General features: G+C 53.0%; 6 protein-coding genes across 6 annotated transcripts; 1 reads left to right on the forward strand and 5 right to left on the reverse strand.

Moving 5' to 3' along the window:
* Window positions 1–662: 662 nt before the first annotated feature.
* EsH8_III_000671 (NAD(P)/FAD-dependent oxidoreductase) lies at window positions 663–1,883 on the reverse strand (the record flags this gene model as incomplete). The annotated part of the gene is made up of 2 exons (XM_083262396.1): window positions 663–1,704; window positions 1,759–1,883. The coding sequence occupies 2 exons, from the start codon at window positions 1,881–1,883 to the stop codon at window positions 663–665; spliced, it is 1,167 nt and encodes a 388-aa protein (XP_083122883.1).
* A 1,356-nt stretch (window positions 1,884–3,239) lies between these two features.
* Window positions 3,240–4,168, reverse strand: EsH8_III_000672 (YbhB/YbcL family Raf kinase inhibitor-like protein; the record flags this gene model as incomplete). The annotated part of the gene is made up of 2 exons (XM_083262397.1): window positions 3,240–3,961; window positions 4,021–4,168. The coding sequence occupies 2 exons, from the start codon at window positions 4,166–4,168 to the stop codon at window positions 3,240–3,242; spliced, it is 870 nt and encodes a 289-aa protein (XP_083122884.1).
* Window positions 4,169–13,760: 9,592 nt separating this feature from the next.
* Window positions 13,761–14,806, reverse strand: EsH8_III_000673 (mRNA splicing protein YJU2; the record flags this gene model as incomplete). Its single annotated transcript, XM_083262398.1, has 3 exons — window positions 13,761–14,540; window positions 14,594–14,722; window positions 14,783–14,806. 3 exons carry the CDS (start codon window positions 14,804–14,806, stop codon window positions 13,761–13,763), a joined length of 933 nt encoding a protein of 310 aa, XP_083122885.1.
* Window positions 14,807–16,394: 1,588 nt separating this feature from the next.
* On the reverse strand, window positions 16,395–19,146 carry EsH8_III_000674 (Spc98 family-domain-containing protein; the record flags this gene model as incomplete). The annotated part of the gene is made up of 2 exons (XM_083262399.1): window positions 16,395–18,998; window positions 19,075–19,146. The coding sequence occupies 2 exons, from the start codon at window positions 19,144–19,146 to the stop codon at window positions 16,395–16,397; spliced, it is 2,676 nt and encodes an 891-aa protein (XP_083122886.1).
* Window positions 19,147–19,716: 570 nt separating this feature from the next.
* Window positions 19,717–21,072, forward strand: EsH8_III_000675 (glycolipid 2-alpha-mannosyltransferase-domain-containing protein; the record flags this gene model as incomplete). Its single annotated transcript, XM_083262400.1, has 4 exons — window positions 19,717–19,861; window positions 19,928–20,188; window positions 20,244–20,862; window positions 20,916–21,072. 4 exons carry the CDS (start codon window positions 19,717–19,719, stop codon window positions 21,070–21,072), a joined length of 1,182 nt encoding a protein of 393 aa, XP_083122887.1.
* A 263-nt stretch (window positions 21,073–21,335) lies between these two features.
* Window positions 21,336–24,785, reverse strand: EsH8_III_000676 (WD40-repeat-containing domain protein; the record flags this gene model as incomplete). Its single annotated transcript, XM_083262401.1, has 3 exons — window positions 21,336–22,387; window positions 23,785–24,426; window positions 24,695–24,785. The coding sequence occupies 3 exons, from the start codon at window positions 24,783–24,785 to the stop codon at window positions 21,336–21,338; spliced, it is 1,785 nt and encodes a 594-aa protein (XP_083122888.1).
* Between the last annotated feature and the right edge of the window lie 1,112 nt (window positions 24,786–25,897).

Below are 25,897 nucleotides of genomic sequence, written 5' to 3' on the forward strand. Positions count from 1 at the left end.
TAATTTCAACAGCTTCGTCTTGCGCACGAAGGCATGTCCCCAATCAACAGCATCTCTCACCCACCGCCCGAAAGGGCCTGGGAGTAGACTTCCTATAATCAAGGGTTTTTATCTGCAGAGCGATTCCCTCCGGAGAGGGAAAAAGGCAACTCGACACCGTGGAAATATTGGGTGTAGGTCGTGGCAGCTCTGGGTTACTTTTTGATCTAAGGAAGAAAAAGAAGAAGAAAGAGTAAAGAATTTGCGTTGCGCGCCGCCTTTTTGAAGGCGTTGGAATTCTGCGCTAGTCTGCGTTTGGGCGGGCGGTCAGCAGTACTGTGTCCCTAGGAGGGACCCATTCGCCTTTTTGCACTGTGGGAAATATGGATCTTTGGCAGTGTGTTCCCGCCCAATCCACAGTGCCCACTCCATCCTTCTTCATTGCATATCAACACGTTAAATCAACTTGTTCAAGAATAAGATGATCATTCTGCTCTGTCTAGTCTAACCATCTGCAGATTATTTCCCTGTCATAGGCACGTGCCTATGGACTCTTGCGGAAGTAGTCCGGATCCCCCCCAAAAATAAAGAATGTAACGAGTCAAATATGTATTCCAGGGCACCCGAACGCCGAAACACCAACCATGCATCTGCCATGCATCTGCCATAAGCAGAACACGCCCTTACCAATTCTTCGATACCAACATTGTCCTCTTGCCAGCTACAAATTCCTTGGAATAATCAGTGCCGATATACCGCCCCTTGAACATCCAGATCGCGATACTCGGCAGCTTCCATGTGCCCATCTGGCCAGTCGCCCTGCTCCGCCCGAGTGTGATGCCGGCCACCATCTTGGGGTCGACGACGTATTCCGCCGGCTTCTGCCCGCCCGTGAAGTGCGCCTGGATGCTCTTTACCACGTGTTGCACCTGCAGGTCGGCAATTCGTCCATACCCGCCCTCGAGGTTGCCGACGTCGCCCACCACGAAGACGTTGCTGCGGCCCGGCGACCGCAGCGTCGTGTCCTGGTTCACGTAGCCCTGCGCATCCAACATGCTCGCCGGCAGGAACGACGTGTTGGGGATGGCACCGACGGTAGGTACGTAGGCGTCCGTCTGCATAGTCGTCTTCTTGCCGTCCTTGTCCGTGAGTTCGAGCGTCTTCTGCCCGTTGGCCTCTGTCTTAACCTCAGTGACCTTGGTGTTGGGGATAACCTTGACATTCAGCTTGCGCAGCTCGTTCAGCGCCGCATTGCGGACGGTGTCGGTGAAGGGAGCCGCGAGTGGGAGGCTCTCGGCGTAGATGAAGTAGACATCCTTTTGACCCTTTTGCGAGTACTCGAAGCCGATCTCGCCTACAGTCTCGGATCCCGTGATGCCGCCACCGGCGACGACAATGCTCTTGGCGTTGGTGAGCTGCTGGCGGATGTCATGCAGGGCCTTTTTCGTCTCCTCCGTAGTACCGACCTCCTTCCAAGGCATATTCTCCCTGGCGCGGGTGCCGGTTGCGATGACAACGGCATCGTAGGTAATGGTTCTGCTGCTGCCGTCGTTGACCGCTACGACGACGGTGTTCTTGTCGTCGCTGAGTGTCTCCGCCTTGCCAAAGACCAGTTCATAGTTTTGCTTGGGATACTGGGCGAACTCTGGCTCGATGGGCTGGAAAAGCTTGTCATCGCCGAACTGGCCGGGTACAACACCGCGGACAGATGCGAGATTCCAGTAGCTGTGAGAGCGTGTGAGTGAACGAAGTCTTGCATTTTAGGCCGAGAGTGCTCACTGCTCAGAATTGGGCGTCACCAGGATGACCTTGAGGTCTTTGACCAGAGGGACGGTGTGCTTCAGTGCGTGGTGCGCGATAGGCAGTCCAGCCAGGCCGGCGCCGAGAACAACGAGAGTGGGCATGGTTGCTTTGGTGTTGATGAAATCGACTTTGTAAAAAGAAGTCCAAAAAGCTCGGAGGCCCGGTAGAGAAGCTACGTAGACTGCGATTTGTCCCGAGTATCCACCTTTAAATATGCTGGGAAGGAGCTCGTTCGGGTTTCCAATATGTTTCGAAACGTTCGGTAGTCGAGTGTGGGCTTGCGTGTTAGTCAGTGATCGAGCTTCTGCGCCTTCCGCCAAACCGCGAGGCGCGCAGTTGCTTTATACTATTTGCAAGAGGGGACCATCACTGAAGGAGTAACAAGACGCTTCGGCAAGTCATTCAACGCCGCCGGCACCATTAAGCTAGCAATCGGCGCGAACAGTCAATCCGAACCTCGCATCTTGGGGCGCCAAGTCGTAAACGCGGTCGCACTATACTCCGTCGAGATTGGCTGCAGGGCACCCCATGGCAAGCGGGCATGATCAAGGCAGTCTAGATTGAGATGTCTGGATGTGTGTCTGTGTGTTTACAGAGCAGCCGCTCGGGGCGGATACAGATTAGTCAGTGAAGCACGAAAGTGAGACCTCGCCGCAGCTTGAAGGAATGTATGCATTAGAAAGGCAGCTATAGAAAACATCCGCTAGCGCAAAGCGGCGCTGGGCGGCCGCCTAGGAGGGAGATTTGAAGAGAGAAGATAAAGGGAGAGCCGCAAACCCGCATAATGCAAAGTGCGCGCGCGCGGGACGGAGCGGAGTTTTGCAGTCTGTTAGAGTTTTGGGCTATCCGCGTACCCCCACAAGCCAAAAGCGATTGGAGAGAATGGGAGGGCGGAAGGGCAGGTCGAGACGAGGAAGCTTCTCCATAGGGAAGGGCGTGGCGAGGGCACGGGCTTCTACACGTGACTCAAAGACTACGGCGGATCCCTTCCAGAGTGGTGGAGGTCCCTGAGAGGTTCTGGGCCTTGCCAGTCAGGTCTGATCCACGCGGCCAAATATACCTGGCATCATCCCGACCGCCCCCCGGCGTGCCACCTCTTGGCTTCGCTTGTCATATTGTTTCCTCATGCTGATGATCGGCGACAAGGACATGTTCAGCGGGGGCCGGGGTCCCTTTAACACGGGTTGGAGCCTCCCAGGACTCCTCCCAACATTGATTCGCCACGGAACTTATATTGCAAACAGGCCACATGGAAAGCTGCATTAGACGTCTGTGCCGCATATGGAATGTTGTATTGGCATGCTCCTCTTTACCCTATATACTACTGGCATTCCTCCACATCAAGCTTCAGCGGCAGCCAGGAAAACGAACAACATATTCTGACCCCTTGGCAGTGAGCCACAACCCCCACCTGGCCATCCCTTTCCCTTGACGGCTTGTATGTTCAGAGATGGGGTTTACAACAAGACAAACAGCGCACCAACCACGAACAGGCTCATGGACATGGTACCGAAGCTGGGGTTGAGACCCTGGGCGCTGGCGACAGTAGGGTTCGAAGGCTTAGCGCCTCCAACGGCGGGCACGCTGCTAGAACCAGCCGTGGGCGTGGGCATCGTCATGCCAGGCATGTTGGGCATGGCGCCACCGGCACCGCTAGCAGGAGTGGTGGGAGTGCCGGCAGTGCTGTTGCCGCCGCGGGCCCCTCCGCCCATGCCCTGTCCAGCGCCGACGGGGCCGGCGTTCGTGACACGGAAGAAGTTACCAGCGACGACCTTGTCCTGCAGTCCAGCAGCCATCAGGCCGCTCATGACGTTGAAGTCGCGGCGGTTCTGGGCGGCGCCAGAGAGGGCCATGAGGCCTTGCTGGGTGATCTTGGTGTGATCGACCGCGACGAAGGTGTACCTGTGGCTGAGAGGCATCTTCGCGGGCGGGTTGGGCCCGAGATAAGGGGCGAGAGCGGCCGCGTTCGACTTGTTCTGCATGATATAAACCTTCTTCGGCCCGGCGGTCGTGTTAAGCGTCGTGGGCGTGTCGGCTGACATCAAACCGGTCTGCATCCAGTGGAGAAGAGTGCCCGTCATGGGAGGCTGGTTGGTCGGAACGTCGATATCGATCATGATCACCGCGTACTGCCCTTCCAACTTCTGCTCGGTTGCGATCGTAGGCTGAGTTTGGCTTGCTGAGAGGAGTGTTAGGCCCGAAATTTGCCGCTTGGCCCCGGAGCGTGCAAGTACTTACAATCCTTGGGCAGGTTCACGCCATCCAGTGCCGAGATGCCTCCATAGGAAACGATTAAAGGAGTGTTGGAGTTGGGCATAAATCCCTGAGGGGTAGCGGCCGACGTCAACGTCGCCGCCGCCAGGACAGCAACAGCCTTGGACAACATTATTAAAAAATATTTCGAAGGGGCGGACAGTAGGTCTCTGCTAAGGTAAGAAATCGAAAAGGAATGAAGAGAAACGAAAAAGGACTACCGGGCTCAACCACAACGTCGTTTAACAGGAAGAAAAAGAGTTTCGTCTACACGGCAAGTGTATCGAGGAAAGCTGCGTAGACATTATCTAGACTTGTCGCCCCACAGACCCTTAGGGTGAAGTCTTGGGTACGGAAACGTTGACGACCAAGATGAAACATCGTCTCAGCACTGTTGTTACAAGACGCAACTGCTGCTGCATGAAGCATTTGCCGCGATCGCACCCTCTTAGACTTGGGGGATGCGCGACGATGAGCGGGGAAACATGTGCCTGATTAATGCAGGGCTATCCTTCTACAAACTTAGCAGGCACAGGCCACGACTGTGGTCACGATGTCGCAAGGCACCACGCGATCGTTGGTTGCATGCCTCATTCCTGGCTCCGTTATAAGTTTCGATAGGAGAGCTTGCTCATGCAAGCCGTCCCTAGCATCAGGCAGTTCAACACTTATTTTGCAGCATCATATCGTTCTGTACTGTCTCTGGAGAGCCTTTGTTCAAATTTTACCCAGAACTATTGCAAAAATCTGGATGAGAAAAGGCCAAGCTGATGCTTTCGGCTGGCGGTCGGTAGTTGGGATGTTTGTGCGACGTCGGCATAGTTTCCAGACTCAATCCGGGGTCTGTGTGTCGCAGACACAGCCAACTCGCTACTAGCCACACTGGCCATTGTGATGGAAACCAATCAGGCTGCAGTAATTGAATTCGACTTACTACATGTTCCTGGTCCTGGCTGGAGATAGGCCAGCAATGTGATTACTCGACAAGTTGCGAATATGGAAGATGAGTTTCCCTGGTTCCACGGAGCCTCCCAGGAAGATGGGGAACGCGGGCGCTGCCGTCCGCTCTGCTAGTAAGTGATGATTTTCTGTTTGGCTGGCATAACCCCGCCACCCAAAGTTGAGTGCAGAAAGCATGAAACATCGGCCTTTTGTTTCCGATACTCGGCAGCCGGAGTCTAATGGCGTCTTCGCGAGCGGGATTTCCGGTGGTCCAAATGCAAAGGGACGCCATCTGAAGTTCGCCACGAGGTCATAACTACTGGCGAGAAGATCGAAGCAACCAGGAGCGCGGCGAATAAGTACTCCATGCCGTTGGACTGGCTCGTTGCGCGGCCGTTTTGGTTTGCCCAAGAGTTGAAAGGCGGAAAGCGAGATCAGTCGTCCAGGGGTGTGTCGGATTACGGATGAATTGAAGCTCACGCGTCATTCGCTCTCCCGCCGACGAAGTCAGGTCAAGCAAATGGTGCGAGACGTGTGACCGAGTCGCCAACGCAGGGTTTGCTGATCAAGATGACGACCGGGGTCCGCAAGGTAGAGTGTATACAAGAGCCGTGGTGCGGCGGCCAGCAGTTTATTCGACGAGATTGGAGGCACTTGTTGGGTCTCGCCAGGACGTCGTTGAGATGTCGGAGGCTGTGATCATCTTAGTCTCTTTGCATTTGGATGTTTCTGCTCAACAGAGAACAGCGAGAGTTTGCAGGATTGATCGCCGGCTAGTTGTGAACACCCCTCCGACTTTCGGGTAAAAACAACACACCATCTACCGGCATCAGACTGAGGTATCGGCGCAAATTGATCGACAACACCAACAGCCAGATGGGGCCTCCCGGCCCGAACACTAATGCAACCATGACCTCTGGCTTCTGCGGGCAGACATGTCTTGAAGCTGGTTGGCGGATATGAGAATATGGCTGAATTGTGAGAACCCTGTGAAGTTCGTGGTTGGAGCCGCCGACAAGGTCGAGGGACGTCGAAATGTACTGATCATCCCGGTCAATCCACGCTGCTTGACTGTTGTTTATGTGCATTGTACCCCGCCCCCGACCATATCGGTGGGGGTTGATGGAGGATCGGCAAGAGATCGACCTGGTATCCTGTGTCGTCAACGTGAGACAAGGGTCCTGCAGTAATATCAGGTGAGAGTTATCGTTGGTGACGATCGTTGCTTTCTCCTCTGCCCACCCATGAGATGAGTTCTCGTCGTCTCCAAAGATGGTCGCCCACGATGATAGCATATGAACAGGTATCATAGAACGGTCAACCTCGCACCTTCTTCCTCGGGAACCCAGCCCTCAGGTCATAAGAAGGCCTTATCCGGTCAGAGTTCTCAGATGTCGTGTCAGGTTAGATGGGCCAAGTTTCATCTGAATCGGCCGCCCGTTGTGTTTGCGGGTAAGAAGAATAAGACGCATGCCAATCGGAGGGGTGTAATCTGGCAACACCATTACAGAAAAGTACTTCGCTCTCGCAATTCCAATTGGATGTGAGGTAGCGAAATTGCTGCTTGGAGTGAAGTGCCCCTTTTGGGGCAACACATCATGTACACTACCTGGCAGATATCTTCTCCTCCACTCAATTACGCTTTCAACGACAAAAAAGGAAGGTCTCATTCCGCTTCCATACAACTCAATTGATGACAAGCAATTTCACGGCAATCGTTTCGATGATGATTCCGCACGGACGAACTTTCTGAGTTCACTGCTGAAGAGACGTATTTGCTGACGACCGGAAGTGTAATCCAAGAGCATTAACCCCCTGGAATTGTTCGGGCCATTATATAGCAGTCAATGAAGGTTTTACCTCACCCTGCTAGTCTTGGTAGAGATAACTTTCAGTAATTTACATGGGATTAATCAGAGGATGATAGTTCCAAGAAAGCAACGTCGTGCGCCAAGTGCAATGAAGTGGCGCATTATTTGTGATAAACGTGCCTCGCCGCGTCGATTACCATTGCTTACAGAAAAGTACACGGGGTGCTGGTGTTATGGGAAATCACCGTGCACATTCCGTATCGCTCGACAGAATCTTAATCAAAACTTATACTTCCCATTCAAGGCTGTGGAAACAAGTCGTGCGAAAGAAAAAGAAAAGAGTAATGGGATTGGAGTTTAAAGGAATCCCCGGTTGTCAACATCTTTCCCATTCGGATTAGCATCTCGGTGTTCAGTGTCGTATGCATCTGGTCCCAGTGACACTCTCTATGAATGTTCCATACCCAAACTGGTTCCCCAAATGTACCAACGATAAACCTTCGCCTGTGTGGCTGTTCGTCAACACCCTGTTGTTGCGTCTGAGATTACTAGCATTTCGTAGGCTACATCAGTGGATGTCATCAGGAGGATAATCGAGGATGGATGTGTGACCGGTGGACTAGAAAAAACAAGTAACAATCATGAATACCTAACAATATCAAGTACAAAATCCGGCTACCTTTTGATATTATACCAGTCAGGCTCAGCCAACCTGTCCCCGGCAAGACACAGTCATCCGAGGGATGTGATGACATTATAATCCATCCGAAAGGCTCATTAGGTTTTAATTTCTCTCTCATATAATCGTGTTCGACGTTGCGTCATTTTGAGGGTATATTCGCGTTATCGTATTCGTGGAATGTTGTCGACTAACTTGTAGATACCATGCGCTGCCATCCAGACATTAGGACCTCAATGAGATGGTTTGGAAACAACACCAACTGAACCTACCTGGAATAAGTTTAAAACAAAACGGTTAGAGTAAACTTGCTATAAAGGTAGGGTTGTTTACACCAAGATTATGAGCCACCCCTAAACAACAACTGGATATAGCCGAAGATTGTAGCCACCGAACGGGATAGTGAATACGTGCTTCTACGAATTTCAGAATCCGCCCTGGTGATTATACTTGGACCAATCATAGTCCACTAAGAAGACCAGTGTTGATGTGTACCTAGGTACAGAGGCACGAGAGGTAGCGAGTATCTATGTCTGCAGGTGGAGTATGGGGTCGTCAGATACAGTCATACAGGCTCACATAGTTCGCCATTCGACTTTGCGAGAGCACTATTATGGATCGATGGTGACAAAACCGAAGACCCATTACAGTGACCATTGATCTGGTACCGCGATGAGACAGGCAATGATGCCTGAGGGTACTTGGCATATGACGAACCACCCGCAAAACTGTGGAACGCTTCTGGATCTCGATGGAACTGAAGCTCGATAGTTGCTTCGACGTCCCGTAACAGTCGATGTTCCGCCGTGCAATTGTGAATGACAGTCGCGCGCTCGGAGACGGGGCAGCTGTCAAGATGATGGGCGAGACCACCAAGGAGTTCGGTTTGAACCAATCATGACCTAGACGGGCGCCGGTGAGAATCTCGATCGCCTCGATCTCGGTCCATCGGGACCCTGCGTTGTCGGACGTAGAGGTGCCGCAAAAGGTGGGAAAGGCACCGTGTCGTCCATCATAGTTTCGGTATCAGACCCGGCGTGTTGCTATCCCTATACCTCCGCGATCCAGTGTTGCCCGGGTCTAGCAAAACGTCGCTTGCTCGTGTGTATGTGGAGATTGATGGGCATGGGGATCTGTTGGAAGCAGATCGGAGGCTCGTCATCGTGAACGAACAATCTGTCGAGACCACTCGCTGGAAACGACAGTCATAGATGTTTGATGGAAATGCCTATCAGATAACATCACTCATGACGTTTGGGAAGGTAGTAATTTCCCTAGGTCTCCAGGCTCCCAACGCGAGGCCTGTCGCAAGCGAGAAAGCGATGTCATTGTGCTGGCTATTCGTTCATGACCTGTCCGTCTGAGGGGTTCTTACAATGGACAGAGTTGACGACATAGGGGCGAATAGACTGCTGGCCACCCGGCGTACTAGCTGCGATCTGATTCAGGGGTCATTGCTGACTATGCTGTCACAGACGACCATCCATCCAGATACGGATTTTCATTGTGTGAGCTCCCTAGCTCGCTGGGCATGGTGAACGGTTGAGATGAAGGAAGGTATGGCGTCATCACGTGCTTGTGATGCCAGTCAGCCCAGTCCAGCTCGTTCAACCCACTTTCGGTGTGTGTGAGTTCTTTTAGTCCTTTCAGATAGAGTCAGGGCCTGGATCCTTGGCGCACCATGATTCCCCATTTGAGGCTGAGGCGAGTTCGAGGAGTGTGGATAGTTACAGAATGATGCAGGTGGCGGGAATTGCTTCATAGGGGGGGCTGTCGTAGGGGAGAGGCTCTCAGTCAACCGCCATAAGGGTCGCGCAATGATGAGAGAGTTGTAGCAAGGGCGAAGCAAAGAACCTGGCCATGTGCTTGACATCTGGAAAGGAGCGAGAGCCGCATTAGAGCAAGTAACGTGAAAATCCGAAGATCCAGAGTGAAAAGGGTCTTTTCGCCTCGTGGAACTCGGTCTAGGCGACTGGGGATGAGTTGTGGTGCTATGAGGTCGTCGCGCGTGTCGTTCCTTCCTGTGACGGAATGAGCCAGCGTTTGAGGAAAGGGGGGAGTGTGACGGAGCAGTCTGCCAAAACGTTACTAGGGAGAAAAGAAAACGCTCACTCCAGGGTTCTGATTGGTCTATTAAACGTCAGACAGGGGCCCGGACCGTCAGACAGGGGTGTTGTATGACATCATAAGATGCCGCATCAGTGGCGCACCGTGACTTCACCGGACACCTGATTGGCAAGACCTGACGACACTCACAACCACACGACGTAGCTGGAGGCAAGGCCGCACAGACAGAAGGACGCACGGAGGAGAAGGAAGAGCTGCCTTCCGTCAGCCTTGACGTCTATGTGCTGTGGCCCGTCTGCGTTTGCCTGTGGGTTGTCTGTCGCTACGGAGACCTCCTACCACATTTCCACAGTCTATCACTTCTCCCGACCCCCCCTGACCGGCTATCTTGTGTGACGGTTCGCTACGTACCGATAATCTTCCGTCAGAGCTCACCTCGCAGAGCTTCCGCCGCTGTCAAAGGGAGACAATCAATACTGTAATGGGTTCTAGACCACCGAACCACAAGCACACAAACCCGCTGTTTCGGTTGTTTTCCATTACACGAAATGTGCTGTCTCTGCCTGGTTCGGTCGGATCTCTGAGCCCTTTCAGACCCAGAAATGCATCGGAGTATTGTCGACACCCCCCTGTGGAGCGAACTCTCTCGCCCAAAGAGATGTCAACAATCTCTCGGTGAGGGTGCAAACTACGGTCGGATGTAGCCCGCCGCAGCGACAACCCTACCCTACTCCTTCGTCCCCCGGCTCCGTGATTGCGAGGCGGACAAATCCCAACCTCTCGATGTGCCTGGCTCTTCCTTTGAGTCCAGATGGCTTCGGCAAAGCCTACATCCGACGGTCCACTTGGTGTGGGAGGACGAGAGGAGGCACTTCAAGAGGCCCCGACACACCGACTGGCGCTGAAGCCTTCATCGGGAGGGGGGGGGGGAAACCCTTTTTCTCGGAAAGGATGGGAAATTGAGACCCAAGGGTGCTGAAACTCCAATCTCGTGGCCATGGCAAATGAACAAAATCCCATCATGGTGGTGGGCGTGAGGGCACGTAGGGAGGCCCGCAAGGTACGTTCTCCCAGTACGTACCTGCCAGATCTAGAGAGCAATCCCACAGAACATGGGGATCTTACCAATGACAACGCGCGGTGTGTGGGCCAGGTAGTTGCGAATGGCTTCAAGTTTTGCAGCCACCTTGGTTTGGGGGATCCGTGCTCTCTTTCTCCTACATGGTCCAGCGTGTATCCGAGGCTTGGCGTCGACGGCACAGACGGTCGGGGGTGGGAGACCAGGGAAGAAAGACACGGATCCACTGACACCGGGGTCCAGCCGACAGAGACCTTTCGACCAATGACGTCTGTTCAACCCGCCGATCTTTGACGACAAGTCTTGCTTTGGCTCTGGCTTGGCCGCGCCGTTGCCAACCCTCTCTGCGCCGTACTCGAAGCTCTAAGCAAGACGGGCTACCGCCCGCCCACCGCCTCCACCTCCTGTCCTGTCATTCACAATCTGCTTCCTCTGGTCAAGTGCCATTAGCGCATGTCTTATTGTCAAAACCCTTCTGTCTAGCCTTTGACCCCGTCGACGTCGTTGCGTTGCTTGCGGATGCGCAGCTTAGAGTTTCCATGGTATCCCCCCGTACCCTCCCCTTTTCCCCTGACTGGAAGAGGTACAACGAGGAAAGCCTCCATCACCTCCGGGGCGACGGTTTCAATCTTTCGATAAAGCATACCTAGCGCCTTGTAGGTTGGCCAAAATCAAGGGTCCAACACACATCCTCGTGAGAGGCACGATGCCCAAGACAATCCCTTCGCTTGCGTCTGTCCATCTCCTGTGTGCCGCTTGTCTGGGAAATCCATCATGCCTCTCATGGTCCAGAATCTCCAAAGGATCGTCTCTGACTTTGTCCGACTTTCGGGCCTCGACAAGCTTAACAGCTCACCCAAAAGGAGAGCTGTGGCCAATAATGACATGCCCTCTGACTTCAGTCTGGACACTGATCGGCAGGGTCTTTCCGTTTGCTCACAGCATCATCAGCCCTGTCCGTGGCAAGAAGTCTTGCATGGCTGATTGGCCTCGTCGGCCAAAACCCTTGTCATGTTACGACATACCTTGCAGGCCTCGCTCGGGGGTCCAGCAACGCTAAGACGCCGTCCATCACTGCCGATCCCTGGCGGATTGAGGCAGGCGGAATATGCAACAGCTTCGCGGGTGGGAGCGCTAGGGATGAGGGGGTGAGGAACGGACTCTGCGTCTTGCTTGTTTCTCGGGGTCTCTATGGGGAGGGGTGGGAGCTGTGAACTTGAACCCGCTAGTGAGTGACCCTTTGTTTTGCCTGATGGGATGCTTGCTTGCTCACCACGCAACCCCATCCTGCCCATCTTTCCCTATGCCTGCGTTCACCTCTTCTCCACGACAAGGCTAACATTGACCCTTTCGCCCCTCTTCTTTTCTTTTATAAACCCAGGACCATTCCTGCCATCCACCGTTTTTGTTCTTCCGTTTTATCAGCATCAAGCTACAATAACTTCACCACTACCACCAAGTTACTTCGCCTCGAAACATCACCACCACCACCAACATCATCACCCAAACAACCATCTCATCAGCTCTCATTTTTCTCACATCACAAGAAATACCCTGAGCAACAAGATATTCCAATTAACGCTCACGTGCCATCTACCAAATAATCTACACTTTTCTTCATATCAGATTATGAGTCCCTCCACCATGCCCGCCCGCCAGGACGCCTACTCTGTCTCCATCCCCGTCTCTCCTCCTCCTCCTTCCGACCTGTCGACATACATGCGCTCCATGCACCAGCACACTAAGCGTCAGATGGAGGCTGCCAACCGCTCATCATCTCGGAGATCTGGTGGACGCACGAGCTACCCCCGCATGAACGAACACTCTTCATCGAGTCCCGACTACAGTTCATGAGTAAACAAGTCAAAATCTCACTTTCAAATTTCAACATTGGCTTTCGACTCGATGATTTACGAATCGAACCACTTCGCAACGATCCCCTCTTGGGATCGTTGGCGATGAACCAAAGTCACTAGTCTCGGGAATGGGGTTGACAGCGCCCGACCGGCGACAATGGCACATCCTTCCAGACGGTGTGCGAACGGTACAACTGTTACGGCGAACTTGGCAACATAGCATGGATTGGCGCGAAGATTTTGTAAAAACTTCACTTTGCAACATTTGGTTATTATTTTACATTTTATGTTTACTGTGGATAATGGTCCGCAAGGCGTTTGGGGGTCTAGGAAACAAGCTAGTGCAAGGCTTCGAGGGATAGTCGGGCTTGCATCTTCATGAGCTTATGATCTGAATGAAATTTCAAATCTTTACAATCGCTACATTACTCAATTTTCTCATTCCCACGAATATCAGTCTTGTGTGAATCAATAATAAGTATGTCGCGTGTCCACCACCGCCATCAAGCGCCATTGTTCTTCGACTCTTATCCCGTCGGCGTGTCCCGCCGCCAAGAATGATTGTGTCATCGAAGGTGGTAGTCTATTTTCACTTGTGTCAGAACGCGCCCTTGCGATCTTTGCACCTGCATCCATCTAAATTGTCTCTATACAATCTGCGGCTTACTACACCCTTTCCATATCTCCAGCGATTTCAGATATGGGAGGTACTTCCCTGCCACGATCGGCGCGACATCACCACCCGTCACAATCACACAATGCCAATCGCTATGGAGCCTCATCGAGCCCAGAGCTTACATGCCTACCAAACAACCCTTCGAGTTGTCCACAAGCTTAAATTAAACACACGCATGCAAGGCCAAGGTTCACAAAGATCACAGCGCTGGTTCCCAAGGTAGTGATCGACGGTGGAGCGAGGGTAAGGTTTACTAGATAATGAAAAGCACGGAACATCTTTCGAAGTCGACAGAAGGAAGCAAATGGGAAATGTCGTAACGTCTTCAAAATTCAAAACTTGACATCCAGAGTTAAATCGCTTGGGGATGCTTTGACCATCTGTTGGTCTGTCCCCATTGTTGCCTTACGCTAGCAACCGTCCGTCAGCCCAATGCCATATTTTGTCATGTCTGTGCGATGCCTCCGTTCCAAAACGCCGTGCCTAAACTCAAAAGTCCCAGTTACCAGTTATTCACACTGTCCATATTTGCAATAGTGACATGCAGCTCCGTTGTGCATTCCCTGTCTCCTGGATGACACAGTGCAAGATGATGCAGCCTCATGCCAGCCACCCCTCATACAAGCGAAGGCTTCTTCTTGATACCAAGCGCCGCAGAGTAATCCTTCTTCTTCTTAACAACCCGTTTTGCGGGAGGAGGTGGTGGCGGTGGCATGGCAGCAGTGTCCTTCACAGCCCTTGCCGCTAGAGCCTCCGACGTCGCCCCCCCTGATGCCGCTGATGACGCTGCCACTGATGGAGCGAAAGATGATGATGACGCAGTCGCACTCCCGTCAGCCTCTTCATCCTCGTCATCGATAATTTCCTCCCCAAGGTCCATGAGAGAGGCCCTCTCCCGGGCAGCAGCAAATGCCCTCCTGGCGGCCTCATCGTCCTCCCTTTCCAACCTTGCCTTCTCCTCATCTTCCGGCCTGACGACATATTCCGAGAAGTCCACACCATCTTTCTCCGAACGTTGGATCCTCGCGTTTCGTTGGCGAATCTCGTCGAGTGCATCCGCGGCCGCCATCTCTAGCCTCGCGTCCTCGTTCTTCGATTCCAGGTCCGCCATGGCGTTCTTTTCTTCCTCGCCCGCGGCCTCGGCCTCCTCGCGCTCCAGTCGATCTAGCCTCTCGTCCACACTCTCCTTCTCGCCTTCCTTGTTACGCCAGGGCTCCATATTCCGCAATGCACCCTTGACGACGGCGTAATCTGCAATCTTAGGGTCCGTCCTAAAGATGATTTCTGCCGAGCACCTGGTGCACTTGATATGAAATTTGTGGATTTGAATACCCAGGTACTTTTCGGCTTGGTTCGTTTCTTTCCGGCTGTTAAACTTTCGACCTTTATATATGTACTATACGAAATGTTAGGATGATGTGGCAGGTTCAGGTTGTTTTGTTGTCTTACCTCTCCACAAGTCGTGCATTTCATTGAGAACGGCGCCATGATGCGAACGGTTTGTACTTTCGGGCCGGTTTGCTTCGGGCCACGCTTGCGCGTGAGCGAGGACGGATCGAAGTCCGGAGGGTAGTATTTCTAAGATTATGTTAGTCGATTTGCCATGGCCTTGAACACTTGCGACGCTGGAAAACATACCTGGAGCACTTTGCGTTCAGACATCGTGGGCGAACTTGTATGAAGATTGGTTTCTTGCGGTGGAGTGGTCGAGAAGTCAGAGGAGCCAAGCTACCGAAAGCGCAGGCGTCGGAGCGATTGGAGTGTGACCAGCAGGCGTAGTTGTTGACTGATATATATGCGCGAATGAAGATGTCGCGAAACTTGGGATTCGCGACTGCGCATGTAGTGTGGCGGACGGTCACCTATGGTGGGGCGATGCCGCTTATCGGCGATAAGGACAAAAAGATTCTCCGGTTTGCGCGGATACGGTCGCCCGGCGCCAGACGCTATGTGAGCTACGGTCCACGGCTCACGGGCCACGGCCTTACCTGACAACGTACAACCTCGACACCCTCCGTTTTATAAACCTCCCACCGTTTCAACACCGGTGCCGTCAAGACTTTCACGATAATTGCGTGAATACGCATTATTTGTCGACAAGCCTGAATTATGTTTTTCAGTTCAATATCATGACTGTATGCTGTTAGGCGGCACTTATTTCGTTGCGTTCAAGCGATGCTTCCCAGCGCTAAACGGCCGATGAAGTGTCAACCATTGACGGGCCTCAACAACCCCAAACCACAACTTCCCCTGTCTACACTTGCGCTCATGGAATAAAGACTCTTCTATCCGAACTGATCACACGCAACCATGCAGATTGGCTTGAGGTTCAATTTCCCGTGTTGGGCCCCGTTCCCTGCCTCCAACTCGGGCACCAACGCAACCTCCAACTCAAAAAGTCGACGGTCACCGTGTACTGATGAGATAGAAGCGGAGAAGTGACAGGAAGTCTCGCGACCGTTTGACCGCCATGGCATGTCGATGCAACGCTCGGGAAGGGGGGAAAGGGGGGAGTGTGCAAAAAGGTTGGCTATGGGACCCTTGGTTTTGAGCTACGCTCGCAAGACCCACCGTCGATCTTGTTCGTTCCAAGGTTCAAGGCTGACTGGAACCGAAAAAGTTGGCATCGTTGATCCTGCCCCCCAGCAATCAAGGGCGTTGCATTCTGTCACAACACCGCCGAACGCATGAGCCGGACGGCATCGTGAACACAATGAAACCGTGTTTTCCGAATTTCCCGGAGAGAGCGGCCTTGTGGCTGCGCCTCCAGTGGTCGGGAATCATGAACCACCACACTATCATCACTACTACTGGGTTGCCTGTGATCTTGAACAACTTCGGCCACCCGAATGCGCGCCTACACATCTGTCAGATGGGGCAAAAGCGGTTGTTTAAAACCAAGGGGTAAACCATCGAACCCCTTGGCCGATTTCCAGTTGGTGGTTGTTTGCATTGCATGGAACCACGACATCCGCCGTTGCGCTCACAGAGCATCGTCTCATGTGGCTGCTGACCGCTGGCTCTACTGACCAGATCGTCGCTGCGGAATTCCAATAATCGCGACCTGCTGCAGGATCCATCTGCAGCCAAAAGTTGGCGTTGGCCGGACTATTCGACTTGAGATGGGAATCAAGGAATCCCATGTCGATCTCCACCCCTTCTGGTAATTTATGAACTCAAAAGATATTGCGGGTCTATGGACCAAGTTCTCAGCCAGCCAGCCACGCCTTGTTTTGCTTGGCCAATGCCTCTAAGCACCCTCCCTGACACCCGCCTCTAGCATTTCGGCCAAGATGTCCCATTTCACAGCCGCTTCATCGCTTGAAGCCCTGGCAACCCCTCGCAGGCCCCCACAGATGAACCTCAAATGCCTCTCAAAGTCCGATCTAATCTCCCGCAGGCACTCGATGTAGCCCTTGCCTGCATTGATTGCGCCCCTTTTGGATCCGCGTCCGAAACTCTCTGCACCATCGTCGTCACTGTCTTCGGCGTACAGGACCGGTTTTCGTCGTCGGGGGCTCGCCTTCATCGGCGAAGACATGAGCGAAAGGCGGGACAGCTCTTGTGCTTCCTCCGCCTCCTCGGCGACGCTGGCGCTTTGCGCATCTTCCAGCTTTGCGGCCAAATCCATTATATCCAATATGCCACCACGTATGGGATCCAGTTTCCTGCCCAGACATGCTGCATCCACAACTTGCTTCACGAAGGTGGCATGCGTACTGATCATGGCATCCACGTCATAGGCCTGTCGTAGATTCTTGCGTAGACTCTCTGTGTAAGGGGCCAACACCAATGTTGCCAGGTAGGTCTGGATGCAGTTGCAAAACCACATCAACTTCGAGCGTAGTAGATAGTACAGCGCTCTGTTACCCCAAATGTCTCTATGGGTGGCAAGCTCATCGAGGATGCGGTTACGTTGGATAAGGCCGACAGCGCGTCGAATTTGCATTAGTAGTGTGAAGACGGCCTGGTATTGGGCAATTGTCTCTTCGGTTACAACGAGCTGCACCGGCCAGGGGAGACGGTACTGTAGGAAAATCTCAGGCAAGGCTGTGCGGATGAGATCTCGAGCAGCCACGACAGACTTCTTCTGGCCCTCTGGTTGGACGGTGACCACAACACGGGTAGCGTCAACGCGTGACCAAAAAGCCTCCTGCGCGAGTCCGGTTAAAGAGTACCGATCGTGCCAATCAGGCCGAAGGTTGTCCAGCCTCGCGAATACCCCTTTGCAGAATGCGTCAGCCGCAGCGCCATCCGTCATCAGATAGAGGTGCTCCAAAGCATTAATACCAGCCTCTAAGTTACAGGAATCGAACAGGGTCTGTTTGAGTGTCTCGGAAGTTGCATGATACTTGCTTTGCATCCAGAGATTGAAGGCAGAGGCGAAAAGCTCGGGGAAGGGTGCAAGTTCTAGGCCAGATGGGCAGACCGTATCGAAGGTCAGAGGTGGCTCTCGAGTATCCCAAAGGTCCCGAAGCGATTCGAACTTGCCAAGATGTTTGAGGACGACGATGCTCTTCCCAGCTGTGAATATTTTGCCAACGCTGGGCTGCAGAAAGCTGGGAGCATGAAGCACGCCATCCGGCGTTCTTCTGAGCTTGAACTGTTCTTGCCAGACCTGACGAAGAGGCACTTGGGTCGGTGATTCTGAGACAAAGAAGATTTTATCTCCCGGCATAAGCTGCCCTTCTGACATCCAGAGTCGAATCGGTCGAAGATAAACTTGGAAGCAGTTGAAGAAGATCTCACCAAGGAAGTCGTAGATGACATTACGTCCCGACAGCTGGGCCATGGCAATTTCGTCGTAGAGGAGCTCCAGGTAGCGGAACGCTCCCCCATTTGCAGGATCGTAAAGCTTCTGGACAATTTCGGATAGAGATCTCAGGGGCTCCAAATGCGGGTTGAGCTCCTGAAGTATGGCTGCCATGCTGACAACTGTGTCTTCGCGCGGTACCGCCAGGCGGCCCTGAATATCGGCAATTCTTTTGTCAAATAACTGCAAACTGGCCATGACATTGTCACGAAATACTTGGAAAAGGGGCGCCGTCTGAGCCCTCTTCCCGAAAGTACGCAACTGAGAAAGGTGACGCCCATGTTCCGAGAAACAGCTGATCAAGGCTTTGTAAGTGTCCCAGGCGACATTCGACATCTGGTACGTAGGATCGGGATGTCCATCTTTCTGGAATAATGTCGTTGGAAGACCCTGGAGCATGAAGAGCACCTCCCTTGTCGCCTGGAATTCGGTGACAGTTACCTTGTGTTGCCTGCCCGAAGAGGGGTTCTTGGCCTCTGTTCTCCAGGCCTGGCCGTCTTGCACCAATTTAAGAGCGGTCTCGCCCCCCAGAACGATCTCAAAATCCTCTGGCTTCCTACCGACTGAGTCGTCGAGGACCGAGAGAGATGTATCGTCGGATTCGCTAGAAGTGTCCGGTTTGGATTCGCCGTATTCGTCGCCAGAGCCGTCGCTGTAGTCGATGGACTTCCAAATATCGGCCTCATTGTGCCACCCATCCTCTTTTGCGATATCTTCCCATCTAAGCGGCGGCCCGGGGTCTTCCTCGGGTTCTTTGAGGAGCTCTAAGTCGCTCAGTCGCGTCTTCTGAGTTGGTTGGTCGGCAAGCTCGAGGAGAAAGTGTAGAATGTCTGGATGCCATTTCGTGCGAAATGGCGACAACGCATCGAGTCGTTCTCTAAACGCATCCGCCAAACCTTCGCGGTGGTGGACCCTAAAACGCTCCTCCAATCCTTCGAGCTGGTGCTCGACATCGAATTGGTTGGTGCGCAGGAAGTTGTGATATCTCAGACTACGCAGTGAAGACTCGCGCAAAATGTTGAATCTCCCCCGACTTATCTGCTGGTCACTGTGTTAGCGAGGGGCCGAGCTGCATTGCATTGTATATTGTTGCAAGATGGGATGAACAGTCTCACACCTTGTCCGACGTTGAAGTAATGACCTCGACAAGCTCATCTGTCAAGGCTCCAAGCTTCGCGGCGAATGCCATGATGTGCCCAGGTAGCCAGACCGCTAGCGGGTCGTTTCCGAGCTCAGATCATGGGCGCGCAAAGCATTAGCATTGATCCAGTTGGGTTGCATCGTGGGAGACGCGTCCCAGTGTTGCGCTGCTTCCGGAGGAGGGGGGCGGGGTGCCGGCCCTCCTTATCGCCGGTGTACAGGGATTGGATAACTACAGCAATCGCCTATAATCTTCAATCCTGGGCGCTGATTGGCAAATTGCAAGGGGTGACATCAGGACAGCCTTAACCAGCCAGCGACCTGGACGATTACATGCGGCGCCCCTTTTTCGAATTTTACGCGTCACAACCCGGGTCTACCTAGGTAATAGTGGGCGACACATCTCCCTTTAACACCAACGTCGACGCCCCAAAAAACGACGGCACGAGCCGCGACCGAGGATTTCCACTACCCCGACTTCGACGACCTGGCACTTCCGCTAGCCCTCGACACTTGAGCGAACCTTCAATTTGATACCGCCTGACGAGTTGAGACGCCGGGTGCCTAACCTCTTACGACTTTCAGCGATTGATAGTTTGCATTTAACGTTTAGCTCATCATGGCGGTCGCGCGACCTGTTCGGGCTCTGGCATTAGCCGCCGTGATGCTTTGGTGCTTCTTCCTTTATCAGATTTTTGGACCTGAAAGGCCGATAAGCCAGAAGCCAGTGCGCTACGAGAACGGGCGAGACCCGAATCTAGATCGTAAGATGCGCCTACAGGCCCCTTGAGCTCGCTGCGCATGTAGCTAACAATTGCGTCTCTACACAGCTACCCACGAACCAGAAGGTATTCTGACATACGTATCCGACAAATATGTCCCCGGCCCCGAAGGCACCGCGCGCATCAATGCCACGCTGCTGGCGCTGGTACGGAACGAGGAGCTTGATGGAATGATTCAGTCGATGGTCGACCTCGAGAGAACCTGGAACCACAAGTTCAACTACCCCTGGACATTCTTCAACGAGGTTCCCTTCAGTGAAGAGTTCAAGAGGAGGACTCAGGCTGCCACCAAGGCTGAGTGCAGATACGGTAAGCTTTTACGATATTTTCGAGCATGGCGCTTGCGCTGACATTTTCGGTGCAGAGCTCATTCCCAACGAGCACTGGGAAATGCCTTCCTGGATCAACAAGGACCTTTATGAAGAATCCATCAAGATCCTCAAGGAGAACGATATCCAATACGCCGACAAGATCTCTTACCACTCCATGTGTCGCTGGAACAGCGGAATGTTCTACAGACACCCCGCCTTGCAGCACACCAAGTACTACTGGCGCGTTGAGCCCAAGGTTCACTTCTTCTGTGACATCGATTATGACGTCTTCCGGTACATGCAGGACAATAACAAGACGTACGGTTTCACGATCAACTTGTACGATGCGCCGAAATCCATCCCGACCCTCTGGCCCGAGACCGTCAAGTTCCTCGCGCAACACCCCGAATACTTGCACGAAAACAACGCCATGGACTGGCTCACCGATAAGGCTGGCCGGCCCGAGAACAACATTCAGGCAAACGGTTATTCTACTTGCCATTTTTGGAGTAATTTCGAGATCGCCGACATAGACTTCTGGCGCAGCCAGGCGTACGAGGACTACTTCAACCACCTGGACCGCGCTGGAGGTTTCTTCTACGAGAGATGGGGCGATGCTCCTGTCCACAGCATTGCTTTGGGTCTTTTCGAGGACAAATCCAAGATCCATTGGTATGTTATGCCGAGCCACATGTGGGAGAGACTTCGAGACTAACTTGCGCTAGGTTCCGCGACATTGGATACCAACACATCCCGTTCTTTAACTGCCCTAACTCCAACAAGTGCAAGGGCTGCGTGACGGGCCGCTTTACTGATGGCGAGGCTTGGCTGCACAAGGACGATTGCCGTCCGAACTGGTTCAAGTATGTTGGCATGAACTGATGGAACGACCTGTTTGGAGGTGCTGCTGTTCTATGTGATTTTTGGTTGGCACCAATTGGGGATTCCCCGGGAGCATCTGGGTACAATGGTGTTGGGCGTCTACGGAACATCCATATGTGTGTTGAGTACGGCGGGGTCAGAGATGAAACATGACTCTGTATGATTTCGAGACATTTTGTTAGACACCTTGGCGTCATATTGACGATACCTTTCTCTATGAGCTGCCACATACCGCACACTGACCCTACATTATCCCTTGACTGCTAAAGTGAACCAAAGACGGTGGCGACCCCCGACGTGCCACCAACGCAGAACTGGTCCCCCCATCCATCTTCTCTCCAAGCCATGCAACTGATGACATTGCTCCTCTCTTTTTCCTTGCCATCCTTGCCCAGTATCCTCTTTTTTGGCTCATAACCATCAGGGCCCCAGGGCACCCTCACCGTCGCAATCAACTTGCCCGTCAACAGATCCCACGCCCAGATCTTGCCCTCGCCGTTCAACCCCGCGGGTCCTGTGCCGGCAGTGAGCTCGTCGCCAGCAATGACATATTTCTCCTTGCCTCCGAGCACAGCTTGCACACGGAGTTCTTCATTCCTCCACCCATCGTCCGCGTACGTCTTCAGGCACGTTCCATTCTCCCGATCCATCAACCGGATCTTGCTGTCCAGAGACCCGACCAACATGGCCTTCCCATCACGCGTGAGCCTTAAGCTGGTGACACTCGCGCCAATAACATCCGTCACACACCGTCCCATACGGACATCGTAGCTCCTAACCCTTCCATCAACACTCCCTGCCACAATCTCTGCGTCCCGGACAACGAGCGCCGTGACGGCGTCCCTCGCCTCCTCAAGGACCTGTACCGGCTTCGCTGAGTTGGCCTTCGTATCCCACACGCGCACGCTCGTGTCGAAGCCCGCGGAGACGAGGAGGGAGTCGGCGTCGCCTGCGAACGACACACAGTTGACGCGCGCCGTGTGTCCGTGGGCGTTGCCGCCGAATCGGCGGATGGTGGTGGCCGAGGCAACGTCCCAGAGGAAGACGGCGCGGTCACCGCCAACGGAGGCGAAGCGCTCGTTGTCAGCGGAGACGGTGAGGCCCAGGACCTCGTAGCCGTGGGCGGCGTATGTTTGGATAAGGCGGCCTTCGGGCACCGCGTTTACTGTGCCCGGTTTCTTGTTGGTGATGGCCGATCCGTAGCGGGGGAGTTGATCTTGAGATGCCGGGTTGTAGAGTCTTACGTTGCGATCTGCTGAGCCGGTGAGTATGTAGGTGCCTGGAGAGGTCGAGTAGGTGACGGCATGAACGGGACCTATTATTATTATTAGAATCTAGACTCGGAGGTTGTAAAAGGAGAGAGCGCGATGAGAACTCAAATCTTGAGTCGACTTGTTCGAAGTGTCGAACCTCCTCATTAAGGGACGGGGCACCGGAAACTTACCATTTGAGCCCAACAAATGAGCGACTGGCCTGTCAGGAAACGACATCTTGAGCGGCCGGCAATGCGTCCATCACCGAGTGCTATTGTTTGATAGACTGTGATCCAACATTTCTCGAAGAAATGAAGTATCTAGTTCACAATGTTTGATATTCATTCACACGTGTGATGGATGAGAATGGATGTTCATCCACTGCCAGAAACAGCAGTGGGCCAATAAGGCGGATCGCTTTAGTGCATATCCAACACCCCAGACAAGTCTATTCGACTCTTGGCAGATTTCACTTCGGACAAGCAATGAGAAACCGAGCAGCCCTGAGGAAGCAATAAAATGTAAGCAATGCTGTTCAACAAAGAGAAATTGAGCGGTTGATTAGGTAGTAGAGTGAACTTGTGGCGTGACCTGACGAACCTCCTCTCAATTGCAGAAACATAAACTTTCCATAAGCCAGAGTTTTCAACAACGGCCGGTTGGCCCAATGGCAAGGCGTCTGACTACGACTAGTCGTGCAATCAGGAGATTCTGGGTTCGACCCCCAGGCTGGTCAATTATTTTGTCTTTTGGCATACCTAAATTATTTTCTAGATACTCATTTTTTGTTTTCATCCATCTTTGACCATCAATGATGCTATTCATTGCTACGGCAAAGGAGCTGTCGCAAATTTGATATCCGTCGCGATGTCTTTGGCGCATCTGTGTACCGCTTCTGGCCCACACCCAACTGCTGTTTCTCTGTCTGTCCACCTACTCTTGGGAAGCCCTCAGTCTCGGGCGGCGCTTTAGTTTGTCCAACGCATTTGCCAATCGAGTGATGGCAAGCGCTACGGCTTCCGTGTTTTCTGTGTATACCAACCTAAAGCAACCTGGCACAGGTGAAAGGGAGAGCTACATGGGTGTCAGCTGGTAAGCTCTAAAGTCTAATAGAAACCCAACAATAAACTCACCTCTCCGGGGCTGAGGAAAACACCAGCTTCATGCAGCAGATACCGACAAAGTCTCATCTCTCGACTGCTGTTATTCCCATCCGACTCCCCAATATAATCCAGCCAGTCTGTCAGCCTGATAAAAACGAATATACCGCTATTGGCTGGGCCAAATGGGATCCCTTTATCCTTCAAGAGCTTTGCAGTGAATGCATACTGTTTTCCAAGCCTTTCCCGGTAAGCTACCAAGTACCGATCAATAGCCTTCTCGCTCCGTAACAAATGTGTAAAGAATGAGGGTGAGAAGCTTGAGACCCATGTGAACAGAGCCAGTCGCCGCACGGAACGCCAGAGCAGCTCGTTGCGGGTGACGAGGAACCCGAGCCGCAGGCCGCCGCAGCCAAAGTCCTTGCTGGCACCGTACATGCAGTGAATATTCTCTGCGACCACTCCGCGCGTCGGATCGTCCTGGATACTCAGCACCGAGGTAAACGGATCGAGCACACCGCTCTGCTCCGGCGATGTGAAGGTCGACATGGCATAGATCTCATCGGACAGGAGATGCATATTCCGTTGCCCGCAGAACCTCGCGATCTCGACGATGGTGGTGCGGGGGTAGGTCCGTCCGCAGGGGTTACTTGGATTACAGAGAAGGAGAGCCTTGGGATCGATGCCATCTTTCTTAGCCAAGGCATACGCGTTGATCAAGGCTTTGACGAGCTGCTGGGCAGACTGTGCGTCAAATTGGCTATCGACAGGGTCTGGGTTCACGTTGATTAAGCGGACGCCTGCTCTGGCACAGGTGTCATGAGGGAACATCATGTAAGTCGGGGTGATGACCATGATTCCCTCCCCTGGGTCACACATGCCGAATGCCATCAGGTCGATAAGCGAGGTGACACCGTTAGTTGTAAGTATGCTATCCGTCGTGACCGTGCGGGCCGGGTTGAAATGACGATTGATGAAGCCGCTTACAGCCTCGGACAACTCTGCCAAGGGTCAGGATCTAATCGTTCGTACGGATATTTGTTCTCACCTCTCGGGCCCATCACACCTCCGTATCGTGTGGCTATGACCTATGTCAGCGGCAAACTTTTGAAATAGCATCAAAAGCTCCCGTGCCTTTCTGTAAGTCATACGTCTTGATGAATTCTGTCATTTCCCCTGCCAACACATCGTCCATGAGGCCGTTGACGGCGCCGGACAGGTCAACCAATCCTTCGGGACATGTCTCCGGATGATATCGCGGAAGCTGACTGGCTTCGTTCTCCAAGTCGATAAATACACCTGAATTAAGGTTCGCGAGGGCCCGCGAAGATGGTTTGAGAGCGTGATTACTCAGTGCCATGGCTTGCGGTCAACTTCAACGGTTATCAGCGACAATGTTCTAACGAGCGAATTGAACCCCGCAGCATCCTCCAACACAACGACCCCCGGCACCCCGCGGATACGATACGGTGCCGGGCCTGATTCGGCATATTGAGATGGCCGAAATCTTGATCTTTGAGGCTGGCATCTGATGAGCGCCTTTGCCTACGTATTTCCGATTCGAACAGCTTGTGGTTTTTCGCCCCCTAACAGGCTATGCCTTCTGAAATAAGATATAAAAATGAAAGGGGTTTAGGTTATTCACTTGGTGGCTAGTACTTTATTGCCAAGGTGCCCGCGATTTCTCAGATACGAGAGACGTTAAGACTGCATGAATGCAATGGCTGCTTCTTAGGTATGTATGCACCGACAAAACAGTATCCAAGAACGTATAATTTCAAGCCCACATCAACAAAGCTCAATAGCGCGACCTCGGTTAAATGACATCGCAGGTAGTCCGGTCAGAGATCGTTACCTGATGTCCTCCCATTCCACGGCAGTCAAGGGAAGCACGGCAAGCCGCAAGCCGCATACGCCGTCCGATGAACGCGAAGCAATTGCGTGGCTTGCAAGGGACCCTTCATGCCAGGGATGATCCGGGCTTCTGGGCCCAGGCTCCAAGCTAGTTACCCATGTAACAAATTGCAAGTATGCGCGTCCCATGGCGTTCAGATGATTGTGCGTAGCAAATACGGTTGGAATGTGCCAAGGTTGCGCCATATGGGACTGCAAGTGTCTGACTTTTGTTTTTCAGGGTCACAGGGTCTGGCCGATGAGTGGGGAGGAAAGACATCGTGTTTCTAAGTGATCAGAATGACAAAAAACGAAACACCCATTGATGACTTATGAGAGTAACTCATCACAACTGGTTGCATAATCTTGCGTTTCTGATGGCCGACGGGTCGAATTTACTGTGAGGATGTATTGTGTCTCTGGAAACCGAATTGATAGGCGGGTTAGGCCCTGAGAGACCGCTGTAAACCTTCTGAAGAAGATGACGCCAGAGTACGGGATAAGAGAAGCCCCCACTTCCTTCTATTCAACCAAGTGGTTCCCCGCTCTGAGCTTCTTAGACCCTTACCCCGCCAGTCT

This window comes from Colletotrichum jinshuiense, chromosome 3 (assembly GCF_051148585.1).
Source record: "Colletotrichum jinshuiense chromosome 3, complete sequence".
In the NCBI taxonomy this organism is placed as follows: Eukaryota; Fungi; Ascomycota; class Sordariomycetes; order Glomerellales; family Glomerellaceae; genus Colletotrichum; species Colletotrichum jinshuiense.